Source organism: Melanerpes formicivorus, unplaced genomic scaffold (assembly GCF_026170545.1).
Source record: "Melanerpes formicivorus ecotype bairdi unplaced genomic scaffold, bMelFor1.0.p_v2 SCAF_59, whole genome shotgun sequence".
In the NCBI taxonomy this organism is placed as follows: Eukaryota; Metazoa; Chordata; class Aves; order Piciformes; family Picidae; genus Melanerpes; species Melanerpes formicivorus.
The window spans coordinates 4,383,134-4,403,798 of record NW_027142411.1 but is presented as its reverse complement, the minus strand read 5'-3'; the positions used below and the strand labels follow the sequence as shown (position 1 = coordinate 4,403,798).

General features: G+C 49.3%; 2 protein-coding genes across 4 annotated transcripts in view; one reads left to right on the top strand and one right to left on the bottom strand.

Annotated features, from left to right (window-relative positions):
• The window catches only part of LRP3 (LDL receptor related protein 3), a 28,227-nt gene extending 14,605 nt beyond the window's left edge, over nucleotides 1-13,622 (top strand). For all 3 annotated transcript variants that reach the window (XM_068161687.1, XM_068161688.1, XM_068161689.1), the window contains 4 exons: nucleotides 6,220-6,428; nucleotides 6,695-7,781; nucleotides 8,838-8,970; nucleotides 9,807-13,622. In XM_068161687.1, the coding sequence (XP_068017788.1) occupies nucleotides 6,220-6,428; nucleotides 6,695-7,781; nucleotides 8,838-8,970; nucleotides 9,807-10,613 (2,236 nt within the window). In that variant the 3' untranslated portion in view covers nucleotides 10,614-13,622. The remainder of the gene's footprint in view (nucleotides 1-6,219; nucleotides 6,429-6,694; nucleotides 7,782-8,837; nucleotides 8,971-9,806) is intronic.
• Nucleotides 13,623-18,743: 5,121 nt separating this feature from the next.
• The window catches only part of SLC7A10 (solute carrier family 7 member 10), a 30,902-nt gene continuing 28,980 nt past the window's right edge, over nucleotides 18,744-20,665 (bottom strand). The window contains exon 11 of the mRNA XM_068161686.1: nucleotides 18,744-20,210. Within this exon, the coding sequence (XP_068017787.1) occupies nucleotides 20,089-20,210 (122 nt within the window). The 3' untranslated portion in view covers nucleotides 18,744-20,088. The remainder of the gene's footprint in view (nucleotides 20,211-20,665) is intronic.

Here is a 20,665-nt window from a genome sequence, read left to right as displayed (position 1 = left end):
ATTCTATGATTGTATGTTCAGAATTCAAGATGAGTGCTGAAAAGTGATCCACTTAGTGATCCACTTGAACTGTCTCTTCTCAGTTGAGGCAAGGGGAGGCATCACCTTCCCAGGCTTTCACTCCAGTGATTCATGTCACTGGCTTTGAAAATCTGGATTTGCAGATACCAGCTGAGCTTCTGAGTAAAGCTGAGGACTGTTTGTATCAAGGCTTGCTGATCTGTAATTGTGTGAAGAGTTGAAGGGCCTGCTGCCTGGCCTATTTACCAAACTCACAACCTTCCAGAACTTGACATTAATTGAGAAAAGCTCATAATAGCCACTTACTGCATTCATTTGCATGTGCTCAGCTTCTGAAATCACAGCCCTGTGTCTCTTGCTTGAGGTTGCACAGTTAGGTGGTGCTTGGGAGCTGGGAGTAGAACAGAGCTCTTCTGACTCCCAGGTCCTTGTGCTTCAGTGGTTAAGCAGAAGTTTTTAATGAGCCAATTAAGTCATCAGTTGTTCACAGTCTGCACTTGCTGTGAGAGGCTGGCAAATAGAAGTAACTTTTCTTGCTTAATTGGCTGGTCTGTTTTATTTTGGGACTGTGCTTTACTGATCTACCCATAATATTTATCCTCCATTCTTAATGAGCTTAGAGGGCCAAATTGGCCATTTAAAAATTGTTAGTTATTTACTAATTATTTTCATTCAGATTTTACATCTGTTGAGCCTCCAACAGTTTTCTGTATTTTGTTCTCCTGATCATCCCATGTTTGTCCTTTTCCAGTTACTAAGAATGCTTTTCTCCCCCTCCTTAAGCTGTAGTTGCTCATGCTTAAATTACTGAGAGAGTTACAGGGAATTCCCTACATTATTTATAGAAGTGCTCTTTTTTTCCTCTGGTTGCTACTGCTGCTTTCAGTGCAGACAGCCCACAGCTTAGCTCTGCTGAGCATTAGTTTTGCAGGTAGCACATTGTTTCCTGTTTCAGAGTGTAAATGTGTGTTTATGACAAGCTGGCTTAGTGGTGTTCTTTGCAGCAACATAGAAAGACTTGACAATTAATAGGAAAATATCATTGTAGGCAAGGTCTGATCCGTGGCTGATCCTGGAGCCTCCTGAGTGCTGCAGGTAACCTTGCTTCAGTATCTTAGCACTGAAAGAAAAATCAGAATCCTCTAAACCCAGATGTAGTGCTGCATTTTTCAGTTGATGCTGAGTTGTGATCCTCCAAGCTTGAATGCTTCCAGTGTTTAATAGCCTGTTCTTGTGCTTATGTATAAAATTAGGTGATTTTGAAAAGAATTAGCTGCAGAAGAGGCATTCCAAAAGCAGGATAACTGCAATCAGTGCTTCTGAATAGCAGCTGAGGAGTGTTGCTTCTGGGTGCAGGGGATGTTTGCATCCTGAGGAGCAGCTGCAGTGTGGTAGGGGTGCCAGGGCAGGAGTTCAGTGCCACCTCTGGGTCCATATCTGCTCTTTCAGACAAATGCTTTGCTGGACAGGGCCAGGGACTTAACTGACCCTTGTCTTGTTCTGTCCTCCCAAGCCCTCTGCTTCCCTGCTCAAGATGGCTAACAGTACTGTGATGCTGACTGGTGCCAAGTGAGGTGTGGGTGACATTGTCCATCACTGCTCTGTTTGCCCATGATTGGTTTGTGAACGGTTCTAATCACAGAAAATGCTGTGGGCTTTGGATACAAAGGGCCTGGGAGCACCCTCAAGAACTGTAACTACAGACTTCATTCAGGACTTTTCCAAAGGCTGTAACATATATGTACAGTTCTACAAGCAGTAGGAACACATGACTTTGTCCCTTGTTTCCACTGCATACTATCCATCATTCAATCTTAGGACTAATCCTTTTGACAGATAGATTTGCATACCAGTTTGAGAAAGTTCAATGGAAGAAGTAAATGTCCCAAAGCTCTATTTTGTGGATAGCAGGATTAGATTATTCTTCAGAGGACTGTGAGAGCAGGGCTGGATCTAATTACAGGTGATGAAAGCAGTGAAGTAGCAGAGGCTGAACACACTATTCAGGACTCTTAGGGAAAATAAATTGGTGGACTATTCAGGGGGTTCCTTGGGATAAAGCCCATAAAAATAAAGGGGTCCAGGAGGGCTGGACCTGCTTCAAGGAAGAATTGTTGAAGGCGCAGGGACAGGCTGTGCCAATGTGCCGGAAGATGAGCCGCCGGGGCAGACGGCCAGCCTGGATGGGCAATGAACTTTTAATGGAACTAAGGGGAAAAAAAGAGGGTGTATCATCTTTGGAAGAGAGGGGAGGCAACCCATGGAATGTTTAAGGATGTAGCCAAATCATGCAGGAAGAAGATTAGGGAGGCAACAGCATATTTGGAGCTTAGACTGGCCTCTACTGTGAAGGACAACAAAAATTCCTTCTATAAATACATTAATAGCAAGAGGAAGGGCAGAGACAACCTCCACTCCGTGGTTGACATGGAGGGAAATGTTGTATCAAGGGATGAGGAAAAGGCAGAGATACTTAACACCTTCTTTGCCTCAATTTTTACTAGAAGGGCAGAATGTCTTCCTGACAGCTGGCCTGCAGAGCTGGCAGAAGGCGCCAGGGAGCAGCATAGTTTCCCTATGTTCCATGAGGAGGTGGTTCGAACTCTCCACAGCAGCTTGGATCCCCACAAGTCCATGGGACCGGATGGGATCCATCCTAGGGTGCTGAGAGCTGGCAGATGAGCTGGCCAAGCCACTCTCCATAATTTTCCAGCAGTCCTGGCTCACTGGCGAGGTCCCAGAGGACTGGAAGCTGCCAACGTGGTGCCCATCCATAAGAAGGGCCGGTTGGATGAGCCAGGGAATTACAGGCCTGTCAGCCTGACCTCAGTGCCAGGCAAGATCATGGAACAGGTCATCCTGAGTGCAATCACACAGCACTTACAGGATGGCCAAGGGATCAGGCCTAGCCAGCATGGATTTAGGAAGGGCAGGTCCTGCCTGACCAACCTGATCTCCTTCTATGATCAGGTGACTGCCTGGTGGATGTGGGGAGGCTGTGGATGGAGTCTACCTGGACCTCAGCAAGGCCTTTGACACCGTCCCCCACAGCAAACTGCTGGCCAAGCTGTCAGCCCATGGCTTGGACAGGAGCACACTGCGATGGGTTAGGAACTGGCTGGAGGCTGAGCCCAGAGAGTGGTGGTGAATGGTGCCACAGCCAGCTGGCGGCCAGGCACCAGGGGTGTGCCCCAAGGATCAGTGCTGGGCCCTGTGCTCTTTAACATCTTTATTGATGATCTGGATGAGGGCATTGAGTCCATCATCAGTAAATTTGCTGACAACACCCAGCTGGGGGCAGGAGTTGATCTGCTGGAGGGTAGAGAGGCTCTGCAGAGAGACCTCGACAGGCTGGGCAGATGGGCAGAGTCCAACAGCATGAGATTTAACGCATCCAAGTGCCGGGTTCTGCACATTGGCCACAACAACCCCATGCAGTGCTACAGGCTGGGGTCAGAGTGGCTGAGAGCAGCCAGGCAGAGAGGGACCTGGGGGTGCTGGTTGATGGTAGGCTGAACATGAGCCTGCAGTGTGCCCAGGCAGCCAAGAGGGCCAATGGCATCCTGGCCTGCATCAGGAACAGTGTGGCCAGCAGGAGCAGGGAGGTCATTCTGCCCCTGTACATTGCACTGGTTAGGCCACACCTCGAGTCCTGTGTCCAGTTCTGGGCCCCTCAGTTTAGGAAGGAGGTTGACTTGCTGGAACGAGTCCAGAGAAGGGCAACGAAGTTGGTGAGCGGTTTGGAACACAGCCCTGTGAGGAGAGGCTGAGGGAACTGGGGTTGCTCAGCCTGGAGAAGAGGAGACTCAGGGGTGACCTTATCACTCTCTACAACTACCTGAAGGGGGGTTGTAAACAGGCAGAGGTTGGTCTCTTTTCCTAGGCAGCCAGTACCAGAACAAGAGGACACAGTCTCAGGCTGTGCCAGGGGAGGTTTAGGCTGGATGTTAGGAAGAAGTTCTTACATAGAGAGTGATTGCCCATTGGAATGGGCTGCCCAAGGAGGTGGTGGAGTCACCATCATGGGAGGTGTTCAGGAGGAGACTTGATGGGGTGCTTGGTGCCATGGGTTAGTTGTTTAGGTGGGTTGAATTGGTTGAAGGGTTGGACACGATGATCTTGAAGGTCTCTTCCAACCTGATTTATTCTATTTAATGTCAGATTAGTATGGCAGACAATTCTTACATGGAGCCTTGTTGTTCCAAATGCAGTATGAAGTGACACCCAGTTCAGTTGTTTATAGGCACTACTGTTTGTATTTCTCTGCAAAGAAATGGTTTGTAGGATGAGGTTGGTTGCTGGCCTGTTCCAATACGTCATGCTTTTGGGCTTCAATAAAAGTCACCATCAGTTGAAATGGGCCAAAATCTGCTTCCATTGGAGCAGTGTAACTTAGGAGGGTGATGGAGCAGAGTGACAGTGTCTTAACTGAAGCAAAACTTGTTCAAAATCTATGAGGTAGAACACAGTTATTTTGGCTTTGGTTTTGCCTTTAGGAGAAGACATTTTCTAACTGCTATGCTAACTATTCCATGTGAAACTTTCTATCAGAACTGGGTCGTCTGTATTTCAGGGAAATTGTCCTTGGAACTCCAGGCACCTATGATTAAGATGCTAATTGATTTTGAACAAGAGTTCATCCTTAGGAATGTTCTGTTTTGCCCTCTTTGTTTGGGTAGCTTGTGCACCTCTGAAAGGCATGGTGCTTTCAAGGAGGCTCTTAGATGAGACTTGCTTGCAAGTCTGTTCTGCCTCATCACCCTTCTCCTCAGTTGGTTTTGTGGCTAAAACTTGGATTTCTTAGTGGAGAAGTTAGGATTCCACTCTGAATCCACTTCAGATCCACAGCTGACAGGGGAAAATCAGTTACCCCCTGTTTGGGTTTGACTGTAAAAGGTTACAGGTTTGTTTGCCCTGTTTGCATTCCCGGAAAGGGAATATTTTAAGTCTTTGAATTAAAAGTAATAGTGTATCACAGTATAACTTAGGTTGGAAAGGACCTCGAGGATCATCGAGTCCAACCTATCAACACAGACCCCATGACTAGACCATGGCACCAAGTGCCACGTCCAATCCCCTCTTGAACACCTCCAGGGACGGTGACTCTACCACCTCCCTGGGCAACCCGTTCCAATGCCGAATGACTCGCTCGGTGAAGAACTTCCTCCTCACCTCGAGTCTAAACCTCCCCTGGCGCAGCTTGAGACTGTGTCCCCTTGTTCTGGTGCTGGTTACGTGGGAGAGACCAACCCCTTCCTGGCTACAACCACCCCTCAGGTAGTTGTAGAGGGCAATGAGGTCACCCCTGAGCCTCCTCTTCTCCAGGCTAAACAATCCCAGCTCCCTCAGCCTCTCCTCACAGGGCTGTGCTCAAGGCCTCTCCCCAGCCTTGTTGCCCTTCTCTGGACACGGTCAAGAGTCTCAATGTCCTTCTTAAACTGAGGGGCCCAGAACTGGACACAGTACTCAAGGTGCAGCCTAACCAAAGCAGAGTACAGGGGCACTATGACCTCCCTGCTCCTGCTGGCCACACTATTCCTAATGCAGGCCAGGATGCCATTGGCCCTCTTGGCCACCTGGGCACACTGCTGGCTCATATTCAGGCAGCTGTCGATCAGCACCCCCAGGACCCTCTCTGTTTGGGAGCTCTCCAGCCACTCTGACCCCATAGTGTTAGACTATAGGTTCCATTTCCACTCCTTGCAGTCCTCTCCTCTCTGTCCCCCTGCCCACCCCTATCTCAGAGTTGATCTTTGTCTCTCATACTGATCTCTTTTTGGTGCTCCCTGTTCTTTGTCCAAGACAGCAGGCTCTCTTCTCATAGTTTCATAGCATTTAAGGTTGGAAATTAATCTGCCCTCTGCATAATGTATTCTGGTATTCTGCTTTCACTCACAGCTGTATTTTAGGGAGCAGTTTTGTTTGGGGACTGAGTAAAAGGGAATCAGCCTCTCAGCTCTGGGAGCTGCTTGGCATGCTGTTTGTGTCTGTGAGATGGGTGCTTGTCCAAGCCGGAGGAGTTGGACTGCTCTGTTCATGTGTGCTCAGATACTGTAGGTGTTTCATTGTTGCTGAATTGGATCCCTCTGTCAGCACTGTTTGGTGCAGGGGTCTGCTGTGGGTCTGGTTTTTCTCTCTGTGGCTCTGTTCCAGATGTACCTCCTCTTTGTAACCTGCCTTTTTTTCTGTTACTGACAGTTTTAAGAACTTTGATTTGGAAGACTCTCAGAAGTGTGCAGTAGACTGGTTGATGATTGGCCCCTCTTCCAAGAGAGAGGAGTACAAAGTGTGTGGATCTTCCATACCTCCATCTTTCATCTCTGCCAGGGACCATGTTTGGATATTTTTTCACTCAGACGCCTCGAGCTCAGGCCAGGCGCGGGGATTTCGCCTTTCTTACATTAGAGGTAAAACCTTGCAGCTTTGTTGGCTTCACTTTTGCTCTCTGGTGGTGGTACTTCTGTTGACTGGAGCCCTGGGCCAGTCTTGATGTGCCTGGGAGGGGTTAGCAGGGTAACACTGATGTTATTTACACTTGGCTTTTTACCAGTATTCCTGAAGTATACTGTCCTGACTGACTTGTGACATGAAGGGTAGCAGCTGTTAAAAAGGGACAGTACATGGTTCCTAAAGTGTTTTGTTCTGACTTCTTCCTTTTTCTTCTCTCTCACAGGAAAGCTAGGTCAGGCTGAATGCCAGTCAGATGAATTCCATTGTGCAAATGGAAAGTGTATTCCCAGTACTTGGAAGTGTAACTCGATGGATGAGTGTGGTGATAACTCAGATGAGAAGAACTGCACTGTCCCTCCCACAGAGCCTCTGTCAAGCATCTGTCCCTCAGGAATGTTCCAGTGCAGTGCAGCCCACTCCACCAAGTGCTTGGTGAATGAGCTGAGGTGTAATTCAGTTAAGGACTGCAGCGATGGTTCAGATGAAGACAACTGTCCTGACCTTTCCTGTGGCAAGAGGCTGGGTAATTTTTATGGCTCCTTTGCTTCCCCAGACTTATTCCGTGCTGATCACAGCAGGTCAGACCTTCGCTGCACCTGGTACGTGGACACACAAGATAATCGGCACGTGCTGCTGCAGCTTGATTTGCAGCTAGGCTACAATGACTATGTCAAGGTGTACGATGGCATGGAGGAGCGAGGGGACAAGCTGATGCAAACGTTTTCCTACCACAACAACAGGCGGTCGGTGAGCGTGGAGTCTTCAAAGGGCCAGCTCACCATCTCCTACCACGCCCGCTCCAAGAGCACCGGGCACGGCTTCAACGCAACCTACCAGGTGAAGGGCTACTGCCTGCCTTGGGAGCACCCTTGTGGAAGCGATGAGGAGTGTTTCACAGACAAGCAGCACTGCGATGGCTGGTGGCACTGTCCCAACGGCAAGGATGAGGAGAACTGTCCCGCCTGCCAGAAGAACGAATACCCCTGTGAAGGCAACAGTGGCCTTTGTTACTCGGTGCTTGACCGCTGTAACAACCAAAAGAACTGCCCAGATGGCTCGGATGAAAAAAACTGCTTCACTTGCCAGCCAGGAAACTTCCACTGTGGCACAAATCTGTGCATCTTTGAGACCTGGCGTTGTGATGGGCAAGAGGACTGCCAGGACGGAAGCGATGAACAGAACTGCCTGGTGATCGTCCCAAGGAAGGTCATCACCGCGGCCCTGATCGGCAGCCTTGTCTGCGGCCTGCTGCTGGTGATAGCCCTGGGCTGTGCGTTTAAATTGTATTCTCTCAGGACCAGGGAGTACAGGCAAGCATCTTTCTTTTAGGATGTTTTGATAGCTAGGGTGCTGTTCTCTTTTTGTTTACAGGAAAAAAAGCCTACTGTTAACAGGAGAGTTTGCAGCACTGTGAAATTTGTCCAAGGGGCTGCTGACAGTTACATAGCAGTCACTGCACTACGCCTAGAGGGTCTCAGGTTTTTGGAAGCACTAAGGGCAATGTTGTTGCTTCTGTGATCTGTGAGAAATACACACTTAGTGTGCAGCCTGGCAGAACCTGTACTGAACTTAAAACTGTTCTGAGCAGTTTCCTCTCCCACCTCCTCTTGCTCCAACAAACTCCTTGCAGTGCCAGAAGCTGAATGCTGAACTGTTACAGTGGAGTCTGTGCTGAATCCAAAGGGAATGACTCTCTCCCTTGCACTACCCAAAGACTGCACTCTTAGTTTTGCTGGCAGTGATGGCCTGCAGTAGTGAGGCCTCTTCTGAACAGGACTTTCTAGCCTCCACTGCTGTCAGTATGAGCTCTGCCCCCTTACCCTCGTGCTGTGTGCCTTGCTGTATGGACAGTGTGTGTTCCTGTGTTTGTGCAAGGGCGGCTCTGCCCTGTAGAAGGGGCTGTAAGGCACTTTCTGAAGCCCCTCTCTGTGCTGTGCTGCTGCTGGCATCACTAATGTTTGCAGTGCCTTGTGCTTTGCACTCTCCTGAGCAAATCTGCCACCAAGGAGCTGGAATCAGCGCTATGCTGTGTTGGGAGCCTCAGTGCCTCAGTTCTGGCAGGACAGCCACAGCTCTCTGCAGCTGCAAGCTGCCCCTGTTGGGTGATTGTTTCCAGTTCTTGCCAACAAGTTACCGCTGTTACTGGCACAAGCTTGCCTGTGAAATACACCTCAGCTGCCCCAGAGCCCAACCTCGGGCTGCAGCGAGGAGTCTGCTGGTGTGCCTCAGTGGTGCTGGTGCCCTGTCCTGCTCCCTTGGGTTTAGCAGCAGAGCCCAGCTGAAGGTGCGAGTGTGAAGGCCTTGCACTGCTATCACGCACTGGTGGGAGGGAGGCAGGACAGGCTGACTTTTGATTGTGTCTGCAGGGCGTTTGAGACGCAGATGACGCGGCTGGAGGCAGAGTTTGTGCGTCGGGAAGCGCCTCCTTCCTACGGGCAGCTGATTGCGCAGGGGCTGATCCCTCCGGTGGAAGACTTCCCTGTCTACAATGCATCGCAGGTATGGAGACACAAGTGCTAATGAGCCCAGCAGCCAGACTGCTGCCAGTTAGATAGACTCAGGCTGGACCTGGATCTCTCAGTAGCTGTGGCAATATTCTGCCATATAAAAATATGTGTGTGGGGATCCACAGTGCCACTCTTGGGTGCTGGGGGTAGTTTTGAAGACATTAAATGTGTTTGCTGGGAACAGCAGCGAGATTAAGTACAAGGCTTCTCCAGCTGAAATGAAGTGTGCCTGAGAGGATGAAGAAGTAAGGCCTCTAGCACTGTTCTGGGGAAATCAGGGCATTATTTTTCATTTACAAGTGCATTACTGGGAAGTCTTTCTTCTGTTTCATCAAGTTCTCAAAACTCTCCTGTACCCTGTCAAAAGCATCCAACTGTAACACAATTCCTACGGCCATAAAACACTTGCAGTTTGCTAGCAGAGTGGAGAAGTGGTTTGCCTTGGTCTTTTTTCTCTGCTGATGTCATCAGCTTTGGAGCATCCTCTGCTGTGGCTGATGACAGAGGGCTTGGTGGTCTGCACTCTGGTTCTTTAGTGTTGATGCCATCCCACGAGTGGAGCATCTTCCCAGGCAGACAAGCAGAGCTTACGTTCCCTCATGCAGGAAGTGCTAAGAGAGAATCTTTAGGTAGAGACAGAGCTTCCTTTGGTATCTCCAAACAGTCGATGAAAATCACATGTTTAAGGAGGCAGCGCAGGGAGCAAGCCTGAGAGTTCTGGCAAGGCAGGGAGAGTGGTGGGGAGGGCAGAGCTGGGGAGCTGCCCTGCGACCCTGTGCAGTCACCCCAGTGTTGCAGCAGTCTCACCTTGCCACCCCTGTGTTGCAGGCGTCGGTGCTGCAGAACCTGCGCACAGCCATGCGGCGGCAGATGCGGCGCCACTCCTCGCGGCGCAGCTCCTCGCGGCGGCGCCTGGGCAGGCTCTGGAACAGACTCTTCCACAGGCCTCGGGCGAGAGGGCAGATCCCGCTCCTGACGCCAGCCCGCACCACACAGACCACGCTGGGCGATGGAATCCTCAACCCTGCCGATGGGACCGTTGGGAGTCCTCCGCCTTCCTCTGACGGGCCTGGTCCCGAGGCCAATGGCTGCAGTCAGGCCAGGGGGGCGCAGGAAGCTGGATGTAGCAGCTTGCAGCCAGAGACTGCAATCGCAGAGCCGGCACCTTCGAATGTCTCAGCAAATCCTTGCCCGGCAGTGGAGCCTGAGCTGGGGCGTGCTGAGAAACCTGCGGCTGCTGACTCCTCTGCCAGTGAGCTTGGGCAGAGCGGGAAAGTGGATTCAGGAAAGGCTTTCAGAGATCCTCTGTCTGAAAGCATTGCAGAAACGATGCACGGAGGGTTGGCATCCAGGAGGACTGTCCCAGAGGACAGCGCTTTCAGCAGAAGTCACCCGCTGGGTGAAGAGCTCTCTGGCTTACCCTCAAGGAAGTGGGAGTCTGCTTATGCAGGCAGCCCCACGCATGTTCACGTCCCAGCGGATGGACAGAGCCCATGCTGCCCCAACTCCTTCCACGGGGAGCCCCTGGGCATCCATGCAGCTTGTTGCCATTCTGTGGAAGTGCCAATGTTAGAGTCCTCTACTCCCCTCTCTGAGATCAACACCAGTGATGATGAATCTTTACTTGTTTGCTAATAAAAGGTTTTGGTTGGCCCTGTAAGTTTTGTAACTTGGTTGTTTGTACATCAGTGCACTTTGCTGGTGGGCACAGTGTCTGTGCTGATAGCTTCAGCTCTTCAAGCCCTTTTATCTCTCAGGGAGTGCAGAACCAGGCTGAACGGGAGAAGTTTTTGTCTTTGTTGTTATTGCTGACACTCCAGCAGGGCAGCAGTAGGCCAGTGTGTGACCTCAGGGGCTAGGAGAAGAATGTGTCACTGCAGTGTGGGGACACCTCCATCCCTGGTATTTCTTCTGTGCTTTCATTCTCTGCATTCAGGGAATTAGTGTTTCTTTCCTTTTCAAGTGGTCTTACTGCACCTAGAGAGAAGTCCTTTGGAACCTGGCACAGGCACCAGCCATTGTAACTATTAGTAGTAAACTCGAAGTAGCATTGTCCTTTTAGATAGCAGAATTTCATTACAAGGTAATTTTAATTACCAATACTTAAAAATTAAATCCTTTGTCGATTCCTCTTTATAGAAACGGTGCCTTTCCTTTGCTGCCTGCAGAGTGTTTTGATGGCAATAGGTACCTTGAAGACCCACTGAAGCCAAAGTTTCTGCGTAGACTCCCCAGCGTGATACCAGCTGTCTGATGTGCTGCAGCTGTGTGGTGAGAGGTGAGCAGTGTCCAGTGCCAGTGGGGTGCATTGAGGCCCAGCTGCAGCTGTGTGGTGAGAGGTGAGCAGTGTCCAGTGCCAGTGGGGTGCATTGAGGCCCAGCTGCAGCTGTGTGGTGAGAGGTGAGCAGTGTCCAGTGCCAGTGGGGTGCATTGAGGCCCAGCTGCAGCTGTGTGGTGAGAGGTGAGCAGTGTCCAGTGCCAGTGGGGTGCATTGAGGCCCAGCTGCAGCAGTATTTTGTTTTCTCCTGTGTTACGTTCTCATCAGTAGTGATACTGTGAAGGTGGAAGAATTGTTTGCTTTCTCCCCACCTTCTTCTTCCCCTTCTCCCCTCTGTTTTCAGGCACTTTTATGATTACACCAGTTATGCTGTGCCCTGTGGACACCGAGGCCTCCCAGCTCCGCTGGCTGCAGTAGAAGTGCTGCATGCTTGGGGGCTGTCAGGATCAGGCCTTGCTTTGGGAATCAAATCTGCTGCAGAAGTTTCCTTGTGAATCTGCAGCCCAGCTGCAGGTGTGTAAATCAGGAAGGGTTATTTCTAGAGGATGCTGCTCTGTTTGCTCTTTTCTGTTAAGAACTGAAATAGAGCAGTGCCATTTTCAAAGCTGACACTGTGGATCGTGCAGCCCTTAAATGTGAGCTCGTGCCTTTTTGAGTCTCAGAGTGTAATTAAGCACAAGTCACTTCTCTGGAAGAGGGGTGACCTTGCTTATCCAGGAGTGACTGGATGTGGAAGGGCAGCACATGGTCCTGCTGCCATGGCTGGGGCTTTGGCCAGGCTTCTCCATGCTGTTGTAAGAGCTCTGCTTCAGGTGGCCCATGGCACAGTGCAAACTCAAATGCTTTATAAATGAGATAACAAGGCAGTTGCTGCTGCTGCTCTATAAGTACTGTGTTCATTGCTGTGGGAATTCAAGTTGCCCAGACTTACTAACTGAACTTGCCATACTGAGATGGACCTCTGCACAGGACCCTCCTGGCTGCAAAGGCAAACAAACAGGTGTCTGCAGGGAACAGTGAAGTTTACATCAAAGTGTCAAAGATGCTTTTCCTTTACATGGGCTACATTTTGCCCTGGATCTTTTGCTTGGCTTCCTTTGGGAGTGCCTTGGAGAGAACAAGGAATAGGACTCTGGCTTTACATGAAGAATTAAATTGCAGTGATTTTTCTTTATCCCTCTTCAGTTGCCAATTGTTTTCATACAGTGCATACCAGAGGCAGAAGATTCAAACTCCTTCAGGGCATTAGTAGCAGGAAGGGCCATGGTCAAAGAAGGGTCATAGTTACATAAAACAAACATTGCTCACTGATTTTTCCCAAGTGCTTTTGTGATCAGAGCTCATGTCATCAAAGGATGTGTAGTTCTGAAGGAGCCCTTGCTTTTGGTGCATTTGTAAGCATTGCAGGTGCATTCCACCTTTGCAAGGCCCTGCACTGTAGTCCTTACACTGCTTGTGTCGTTTGCGTCCAAGGACTCAGATTTTAGTGCTATTATTTATTTATTGGGGGTCTGAAAGTAATTTTAAATACATAGAATTGTATGTGAAAAGTAGTAGTGTAACTCAGGGGAAGCTTATACTTCAAGGCTAATACTGTGCAGACACGAAGGACCTGAGAAAATGACTGAGTTCTCTTACAGAAATGTATTTCTATAACAAAATGTTGGTTGTCCTCTGCCTTAAGTTGTCAGCACTGGAAAGCTCTTGAATGTGCATCAGAACACTGCTGTGTCTGGGGAGCAACCCTTAACAGCTGACACTCCTACTTTGAGATCTGTATCTTCACGTAATCTCTTACCTATATTGCCCATATTTTGTGTGCTGATCCATGTGGGAACTCAGTGAAAATGTCATCAAGAAGATTTTATTTTTAGAACCTTACATCCAGATTAAAGAAAATGTGCTGCTTGAAGCATACAGAAATGTGTGCAGCCTGGCACTGACGACAGATAGGAGGCTGGGGCTCTGTCAGCGCTCAGCTTTTGTGTTCTGCACAGCAGTGTTCTCTCCTGGCTCCTCTTCCCTGGAGGCAGAGGTGACAAATTTGCTGTTAATTTTGCAGAGGAAATCTCTGGCTTTGCTGTGAGCACGAACAAGCGTGGTGCAGTGTCCTGGAATGTCAATACCCAAAGAAACCTCCGGCTCCTGCAAGCATGGAGCAGGAACCAGCCGTCCCAGCACGCTGCTCTGCCTCGTGCAGGCTGCCCCTTCCAACCCAGAACTCGTTAAAAAAAGAGAGAAGTAACTTCTGCTGTTCCAGAGCTGAGAACAGGAAGGTCTCATTGTCACATTCCTTAGTGGAAAATACCACACCTTAATGACAATGCAACCTAAAGGTTATCAACCAATAAACTTGTTAAAGTTTTGATTATTTTGGCAATGTTTTTCTGCTCTCTTTTTGCAGATCGAGCAGCAAAATGCCCCCAGCCCTCCCTAAACACCCCTCTGAACGGAGAAGGGTATCTGTGCTGGTGAAAAGAGGGATTGAGGCTCACAGGCAGCACCAAGGGAAAGTGAACACTTTGTGTTCTGTTGCTGCTGTAAAGACATGGGGAATGTTTGTGGCTGAAATCCTGGCACCTTCCAGCTTGTGGGTGTCTCGGACATCCCTTCAGTGTGCTGGGTGTCTTCTGCTCTCTTCTTTCAGTTAATTTCAGTCATTCTCATTATTTCCATGTGGTATCTATTCAGTTAGCTCTGACGTTGTACCATACTGTGTGTAGAGGGCTATGGTTCAGGTATGGCATCGTGGCTGCCAGTGTCTGCTGCTTCCTGCACAATGGCACTGAGCAAGGAGGCTGCTGGGCATCGCTGGGCTTTACTCTTGCTTTGGATAAGTTAATTGTTAATCAATGTCGTGTGTCCAGAGCCTGTGGGTTCACTCTAACACCACAGATCCAGGGTGCCATGACCTTTGTTTGACTCTACACTGAAGTGAATATGAAAGGAGGGTGTCCTGGGTTGGCACAGCCCACAAGCCCTCTCCCCCCTGCCATGCAGATGGGAGGGAAAGTAGCACAAAACCTCCTCTGGGTTGACATAAAAGAGAGTTCTACTGGCAGTGATCCAATGCACAATGACCTGAGCTTGTTTTGCAGCAAAATGCAGCAGCAGAAGCCAGCAACCTCCCACTGCCCTGCAGCCACCAGTGGAAGAGACCAAACTCAGACGCAGAAACCAGAAGCCAGCAAGCGGCACAGGAGGCCTCTTGTGTTCCAGTCTGAACTGCAAGCCCCATGGGGCTTTGCTCCAGGCAGCACTTCCCTTGTGAAGCTGGCATGGCAGCATGGTATGAACATCAGCAGCAGCTGCAGCTCAGCCCATGACAGTGGGGTTGGGTGGTTTGGTTTGGGTGGTTTGCTTTCGGTCTTCTTTTTGCTACCTGCTTTTTCTGGTAGCTAAGGCTGTGCAGGTGCTTCTACAGACAGTACATGTGACTTCTTATCACAAGCAATTCAGTGTCACATAAACTACCTTTAAAATACGTGTATACAGATATCCCAATTCAGAAACCTAAAGGGCACAGCTCCTAAGGTGGTTAAAACCCAATCATCTCTGAAGTATACCCCCTGGTTCCCATCGCTGAGGGCAATTCTTGTTTTGCTGATGCTTCCCCTTCCGGTCCTGTGCTTTGGAGGGGACTGCTGGCTGCATGCCGCTGCTCTTCAGCAGAAGGTGAAAGCTGAGTTATTTTGTGTTGGCAGAGATTTTGTCTACAGACTTGGAAATCTTCGTTGAAGAGAACTGGACAGACTTTGTGGTCATCTGGATTTATCTGCAGCGATGAAGGGTGGCAGGACACAGCATGATGCAGAGGGGCAGTGCCTCCTGACCTAGTGGAAAGAGTGTTTGCTTTGTCGTGAAGTGCTGATTCAGCTGTGGGAGCAGTTGCACCAGCAGTGACACTACCAACCCTGCCCTGATGTAATGCCCAAAGGAGTGCAGCCCATTAAGTGGGAATGGAGCAATGAACGGCACCTCTGCACTTGCAGTGGATCGCAGGCAGCCTCTCCAGCACAACAAACCAAGGAGCTCACTTGAAAAGCCACGAGGGAATTGTGTATTTTTCACTCAGAACTTCCTCTGAGAGGAAGAGGAACTGCTTCTATGTCTTCAGCATTTTTTGTCTTTGCAGGGAAGCTGAGTTCAGTCTCCCAGGCATTAGGATTTAAAATCTCATACCTGTGGCTGGCTGCATGGGGGGCTGAGCTGCAGGTACTGACCTTTCCCCTGTCTCTGTCAGTGTCCCCCTGGCCAGCTCTATTCAATCCTCCCCTTTGCAGAGTCTGGCTCTTGTGTTCTTGGCTGCAGGCATTACATGGTGGCCAAGGCTGATGTGAGTGGTAGAGTATTATGTTTTATTCCCTCTTCATTCTTTGTGTTTCCTGCCTCGTGATGCCATCTGGCTCTTCCTTCCTTCTCTTGCTATCTTTTACCTTAGGACTTCAGATGTTTATTTTTGGCCTCACAGCATGTCTCAGTCACTTTGTGATCTTTTCCTTGGATTTTCTTTTTTGTGTCCAAGTGCAGAAGCTTCTTGCTGAAGTGAGAGAAGCATTAAGTAATAAAGAGGCTTTGCTGGTGTTCACGACAGAGGACAGAGGTGACCCAGGCGAGTGCAACCCCCTGATCCGGGGCTCAGCTGTCTTTACATGTTTAGAAGCTACAAATTCCAGCAAGGTTTACCTTTGATTTTGTCTTTTAACATTTTCATGTATGATGTGTACTTCAGTATTTCTCCTAAGAAACACCTCAGCAGCTGAATGATTGCTAACTTGTCATTTGGTGCTTGGTGTGAAGGGGCTGGAAAGCAAATAGGTTTTGATTTTGAGGTTTCAATAATTCACAAATAAGAGAGAAATGAAAAATACCTTGGCAAAGGTCTCTGCAAAGTAAACGTGGGCCAGTGGGTTTGCTGGGGGTTGGTTGGTTGTTGATTTGCCTGGTTTCCCCTCAAAAACTGAGTAATTTTATTTAGCTTCAGCTCTTTGACAGGGAGAGGCACTGTTGATTTCACAGCATTCGCTTGTGCATGGAAAGGAAACAGCAGCAGGCTTTGTCTTGGGCTCCCCAGCCCACTGCAGCTCCTCCCCAGGCCCTGGTGGTGCTCTCCTAGGGTCACCAGCTCCAGTCCCTGGGCAGAGGCCGAGGCACAGTTGTGCTTTCAGAAGTGATTGAGCGTGGCTAATGAAATCCTCTCTGCATAAGTTGGATACTTTTTTTGTAAAGATGTTTCCAACACTAAGCACACAGTGACTCATCGCCGCTTCCTGAGCTGGGTGGACGCTCTGACCTGACCCCTGACCTTGCTGAGATCAAGCTCTTCTGGTGTGTGTGCTGAAGTGAACTGAAAACAACCAATTCCTTTGGCAAGTTGATGGAAACACTTGAGAGGGGCTGGGCCAGCAGTAGCCCTGCCTCATTTCCCCTACGGGTGCCCACCCAGCTGCCGTTTGCTGTTGAGCAGCCTGCTCTTTGGCAGAGGACAATCTTCCCAGCCCCTGCTCTGTGGCTGCTTGCCTCAGTGCTGTGATAATGCAGGTGGGAGAGCCCCAATGCACCCTTTAGTGACTCTGTCTGACAGGTGCTGCTCTGGGTGATCCCTGCCGTGTCTCGTTCCCTGAAGTCCTCTGAGTGTTGTGTTACTGCCTGCACTGGAGAACCAACAGCAGAGTGTTTTTCTGCACTGCAACCTCTCCTGTTTCCTGCTGCATAAATGGAACAGCATATACCACAGAGTTACACAGTGTGGCATTGCTTTGAAAGCTTTGTTTAAACTCCATTCTTTGGGAAACAACTTGCCTTTCCCTGCCAAGTATCAAAAGTGTTCCTCACATGCTTGTCCTGCCCAGTGTCCCAGGGCTTTTCTTTCGCTTTTTGGGCTTTAAAAGACAAAGAGTTGTGCCTCCCTTGGACTGTTGCTGCGTCCTTCAAAATAATCATGCTTAGACAGCCTTGAGTGTGCTGCTGAGTCTCATTCACCTTGGGAATTCATATTTCTAGTCCTCTGCATTGATTTCTGTGGGTAGAACTTGCACACATCAGGCTCTAACTTTCGCAAAGGCTTCAAACAGTGATGCCGGAGCTGTGGGTGCAGCGATGAAGCTGGAAATAAGCTGAAGACTGAAATGAGACCTTGTGGAATACTTTTTCAGGACTGGTATGGAATTTGAACGTGGGCTCTACTAAATCATCCTGGTATAAACTCAGCCTTCATTTTTAAGGCCAGATATTGATTATTTGACAGCATGGCAATAGAATCAGGGAACCTTTGAGCCAAACCCAGTTAACCACTATGAGGGAACTGATCCCCTAATTTTGCTTTTGATTTCCTTAAACAAGCCTTGGTAGCATCACTGTTGTTGTTGTTATTACTATTGTTATTATCATTATTATTCTTACTAACCTTTCTCATTACCATCCAGACTCGTTTTTGTAGGAGCTGCAAAGTTTCATACTGTAATTATTTAACAAGCAAAAGCAAAGCCACAGAACCATCCAGCAGCTCTGGAAGCAGCACTACTGCTGGCACCGGCTTACGTTTAATCTGCCCACTAGGTAATAAAGTTACTGAAAAAATTAATCTGTTGGAAATTATACCACAGAGAGTGGGTTTTGAACTGTGGAAATCATGAGAGCCTCCAAGGTGAGCTGGATGTTGGAGTGGTGTTCAGCCAGTGAGAGCAGGGGAAGTGTGCAGTGCACGAAGCGTTGTTGGCAGAGCAAGCTGAGCAGGCAGGATGCTCATCAGCAAGCTTTGCACATCCATAACATGCTGTAAAATGGGGAATGTCTCCTTAGCTCTGTGCACAGAGTCCCACACAGACCCACACCTGTTCTTTAGCTGAAGCCACATTTTAGACTCTTGATTAACAGCTGGATACAAAGAGAGCAGTGTAAATTGTATGTTTTTTAGTGCCTGTCGTCTGAAGGTTTGGTGAGATGAATCCACATTAAAAATTAAAGTCTTGCACTATGCTGGAAGGAGAAGTTCCTGGAGCTCATTCCTGATTTTGAGTCTCTGAGACCATTGCAGTATGCGGATACTTGCCACAGTAAGATGGATGCTTGACTTTTACAGCAGGGCCTGCAATACCTAGAAAGGTACTTCAAAAGCTGAAAGAAAAGAGCTGAAAGAAAGATGTTGAGTTGCTGGAATGTGTCCAGATAAGGGCAACAAAGTTGGTGAGGGGTTTGGAACACAAGCCCTATGAGGAGAGGCTGAGGGAGCTGGGGTTGCTTAGCCTGGAGAGGAGGAGACTCAGGGGTGACCTTAATGCTCTCTACAACTACCTGAAGGGAGGTTGTAGACAGGCAGAGGTTGGTCTCTTCTCCCAGGCAATCAGCACCAGAACAAGAGGGCACAGTCTCAAGCTGTGCCAGGGGAGGTTTAGGCTGGAGGTTAGGAAGAAGTTCTACACAGGGAGAGTGATTGCCCATTGGAATGTGCTGCCCAGGGAGGTGGTGGAGTCACCATCATTGGAGGTGTTCAGGAGGAGACTGGATAGGGTGCTTGGTGCCATGGTTTAGTTGGTTGGGTGGTGTTGGATGATAGGTAGGACTCGATGATCTTGAGGGTCTCTTCCAACCTGGTTTATTCTATTCACATGGCTGCTACCAAGGCTGCTGAATGTGACAGGTTTTGTGGTGGTTGCGTTGACAAAGAATAGTAGGGATTTAAAATATCCCTCAGAGCTGTTCCTGCCTTTTGCATTTTCCCAGGGTTCTCTGGTGTGAACATGGCCATATTGCTGCAGCAGCAGCAAGCCTCTGCATGTTAATCCAGTACATGAACTAAATTATGTTCCTAGTGTTTGCCACAAATCAAATATGCAAAACACCTTATGCAGAGCATCTGATGTGAGAAGGGTTGAAACTCCTTTCTTGGCGGAGCATGGATGAAATGGGGCATTGGTCTCTGAAGCAGTGTGATGTCACCTGATGCTTCAGGAAGGAGAATTGTTGAGCTTGCTGAGTTCCCTCTGCTGAGACCCCTGCAAACCCTTCCACGTCTCTGTCCCCTGTGAGTCACACTGAGCCTCACACAAGTTCCCAGGTGGTGTGACAAGCACCGTGCCCATCCGGAACACAGCTCTGCCTCTGCAAAACTACTTCCAAACATTTTCATCACTACTTCTGGGCATTTTTCTGTGTCACCAAATGATGTCTGATCAGCCAAGCAGACTTGTTTATGTTGTACCCTTTTCTCTAAGGCCTGCCCAGGATGCTTGGTGTCCAACTCGGTGAGCTGCCTGCAGCAGGGCTAGCCGTGGGTGCTCGGAGACCCCAGCAGAGGCACTGTGCCCTGCAGGAATGTGGGTGGGTGGTCCTTTCTGTTTTAACTTCAACATCTCATGTGTTGTGTGGGGATTCACCTTGCCCAGGGACAGTGACAGGGATTCTCCTGCAGGCATCTGTGTTCCAAGGTCTCCTCACTGTGTTTTGATATCTCCACTTGGATTTGGCATCAGGAGCTGCCCTACTTCTGAAATGCCTACATTTGTATGTCTCTGATGGACCCTTCTGGTGGCTAAAGTCAGTATTCCAGAGCTGTATCGGTGCTGTCTTCTACTGCTGAACAAGTGTGCTGCCAGAAGGAAATAACCAGCACCTTATTTTATATTTTATTTATTTTCCTCCCCCCTTTTTTTTTTTATTTTTTATTTTAAATTTATTTCTTAAGGGAAAACCTAAAAGCTACAGGTGCCATCAAGGATGTAGCTCATTTTCTGGGCTTCACTATTGGAGCTCTAAACGCAGTTTCTTTCCAGAACACCTTTTTGCAAGACTCATCATGTAAACAAGAAGCCAGCGGGGCCCGGGGCCGCTGCACTATTTGCGTGGCCCCTGGCTGGCCGGGCCCCGCGAGCAGCCTGAAGATGCCTGCTCCTCCGTGACTCCCCCCTGCGGGTAGACCACAAAACACAGCTTCTGGCCCCAGCAGGTGATGGACTCTGTCAAAAGCAAATGGAGGTGGTTAGTGGGGATGCTTGAACCCTTCCAAACCAAAGCGCTGCCAAGGCACTGCCACCTGTGAGCCAACCTGGCCCTACCCCGAGGAGCACCCGGCCCGGCTGCCCCCTCCGGCCCTTTCCAGCTCAGCTGCACAACAGCACTTGGAAGAAGCAGCAGGGTAAGAGGTGGCAGCTTTATGGACACCCATCCACAGCCCTTCCCCATGGCAGGCATGGCAGGGTGGGATGACTGCCAGCCCTCCTGGCACTGGGCTAGCAATGTGGCCATGGTGGAGCCTGCCGGTCTTGGGGAGCTTTTGGCAGCAGAGTCTGGCATAGCCTGTGCAAACCCTCTGGTCAGAGCAAAGGGTTGCAGTGTGCTCATTTGAAAGTTCTCACCTCGGAGCAAAACAGTTGAAAGCCAAATACAGCCAGAACTAAAAGACTGAAGTGCA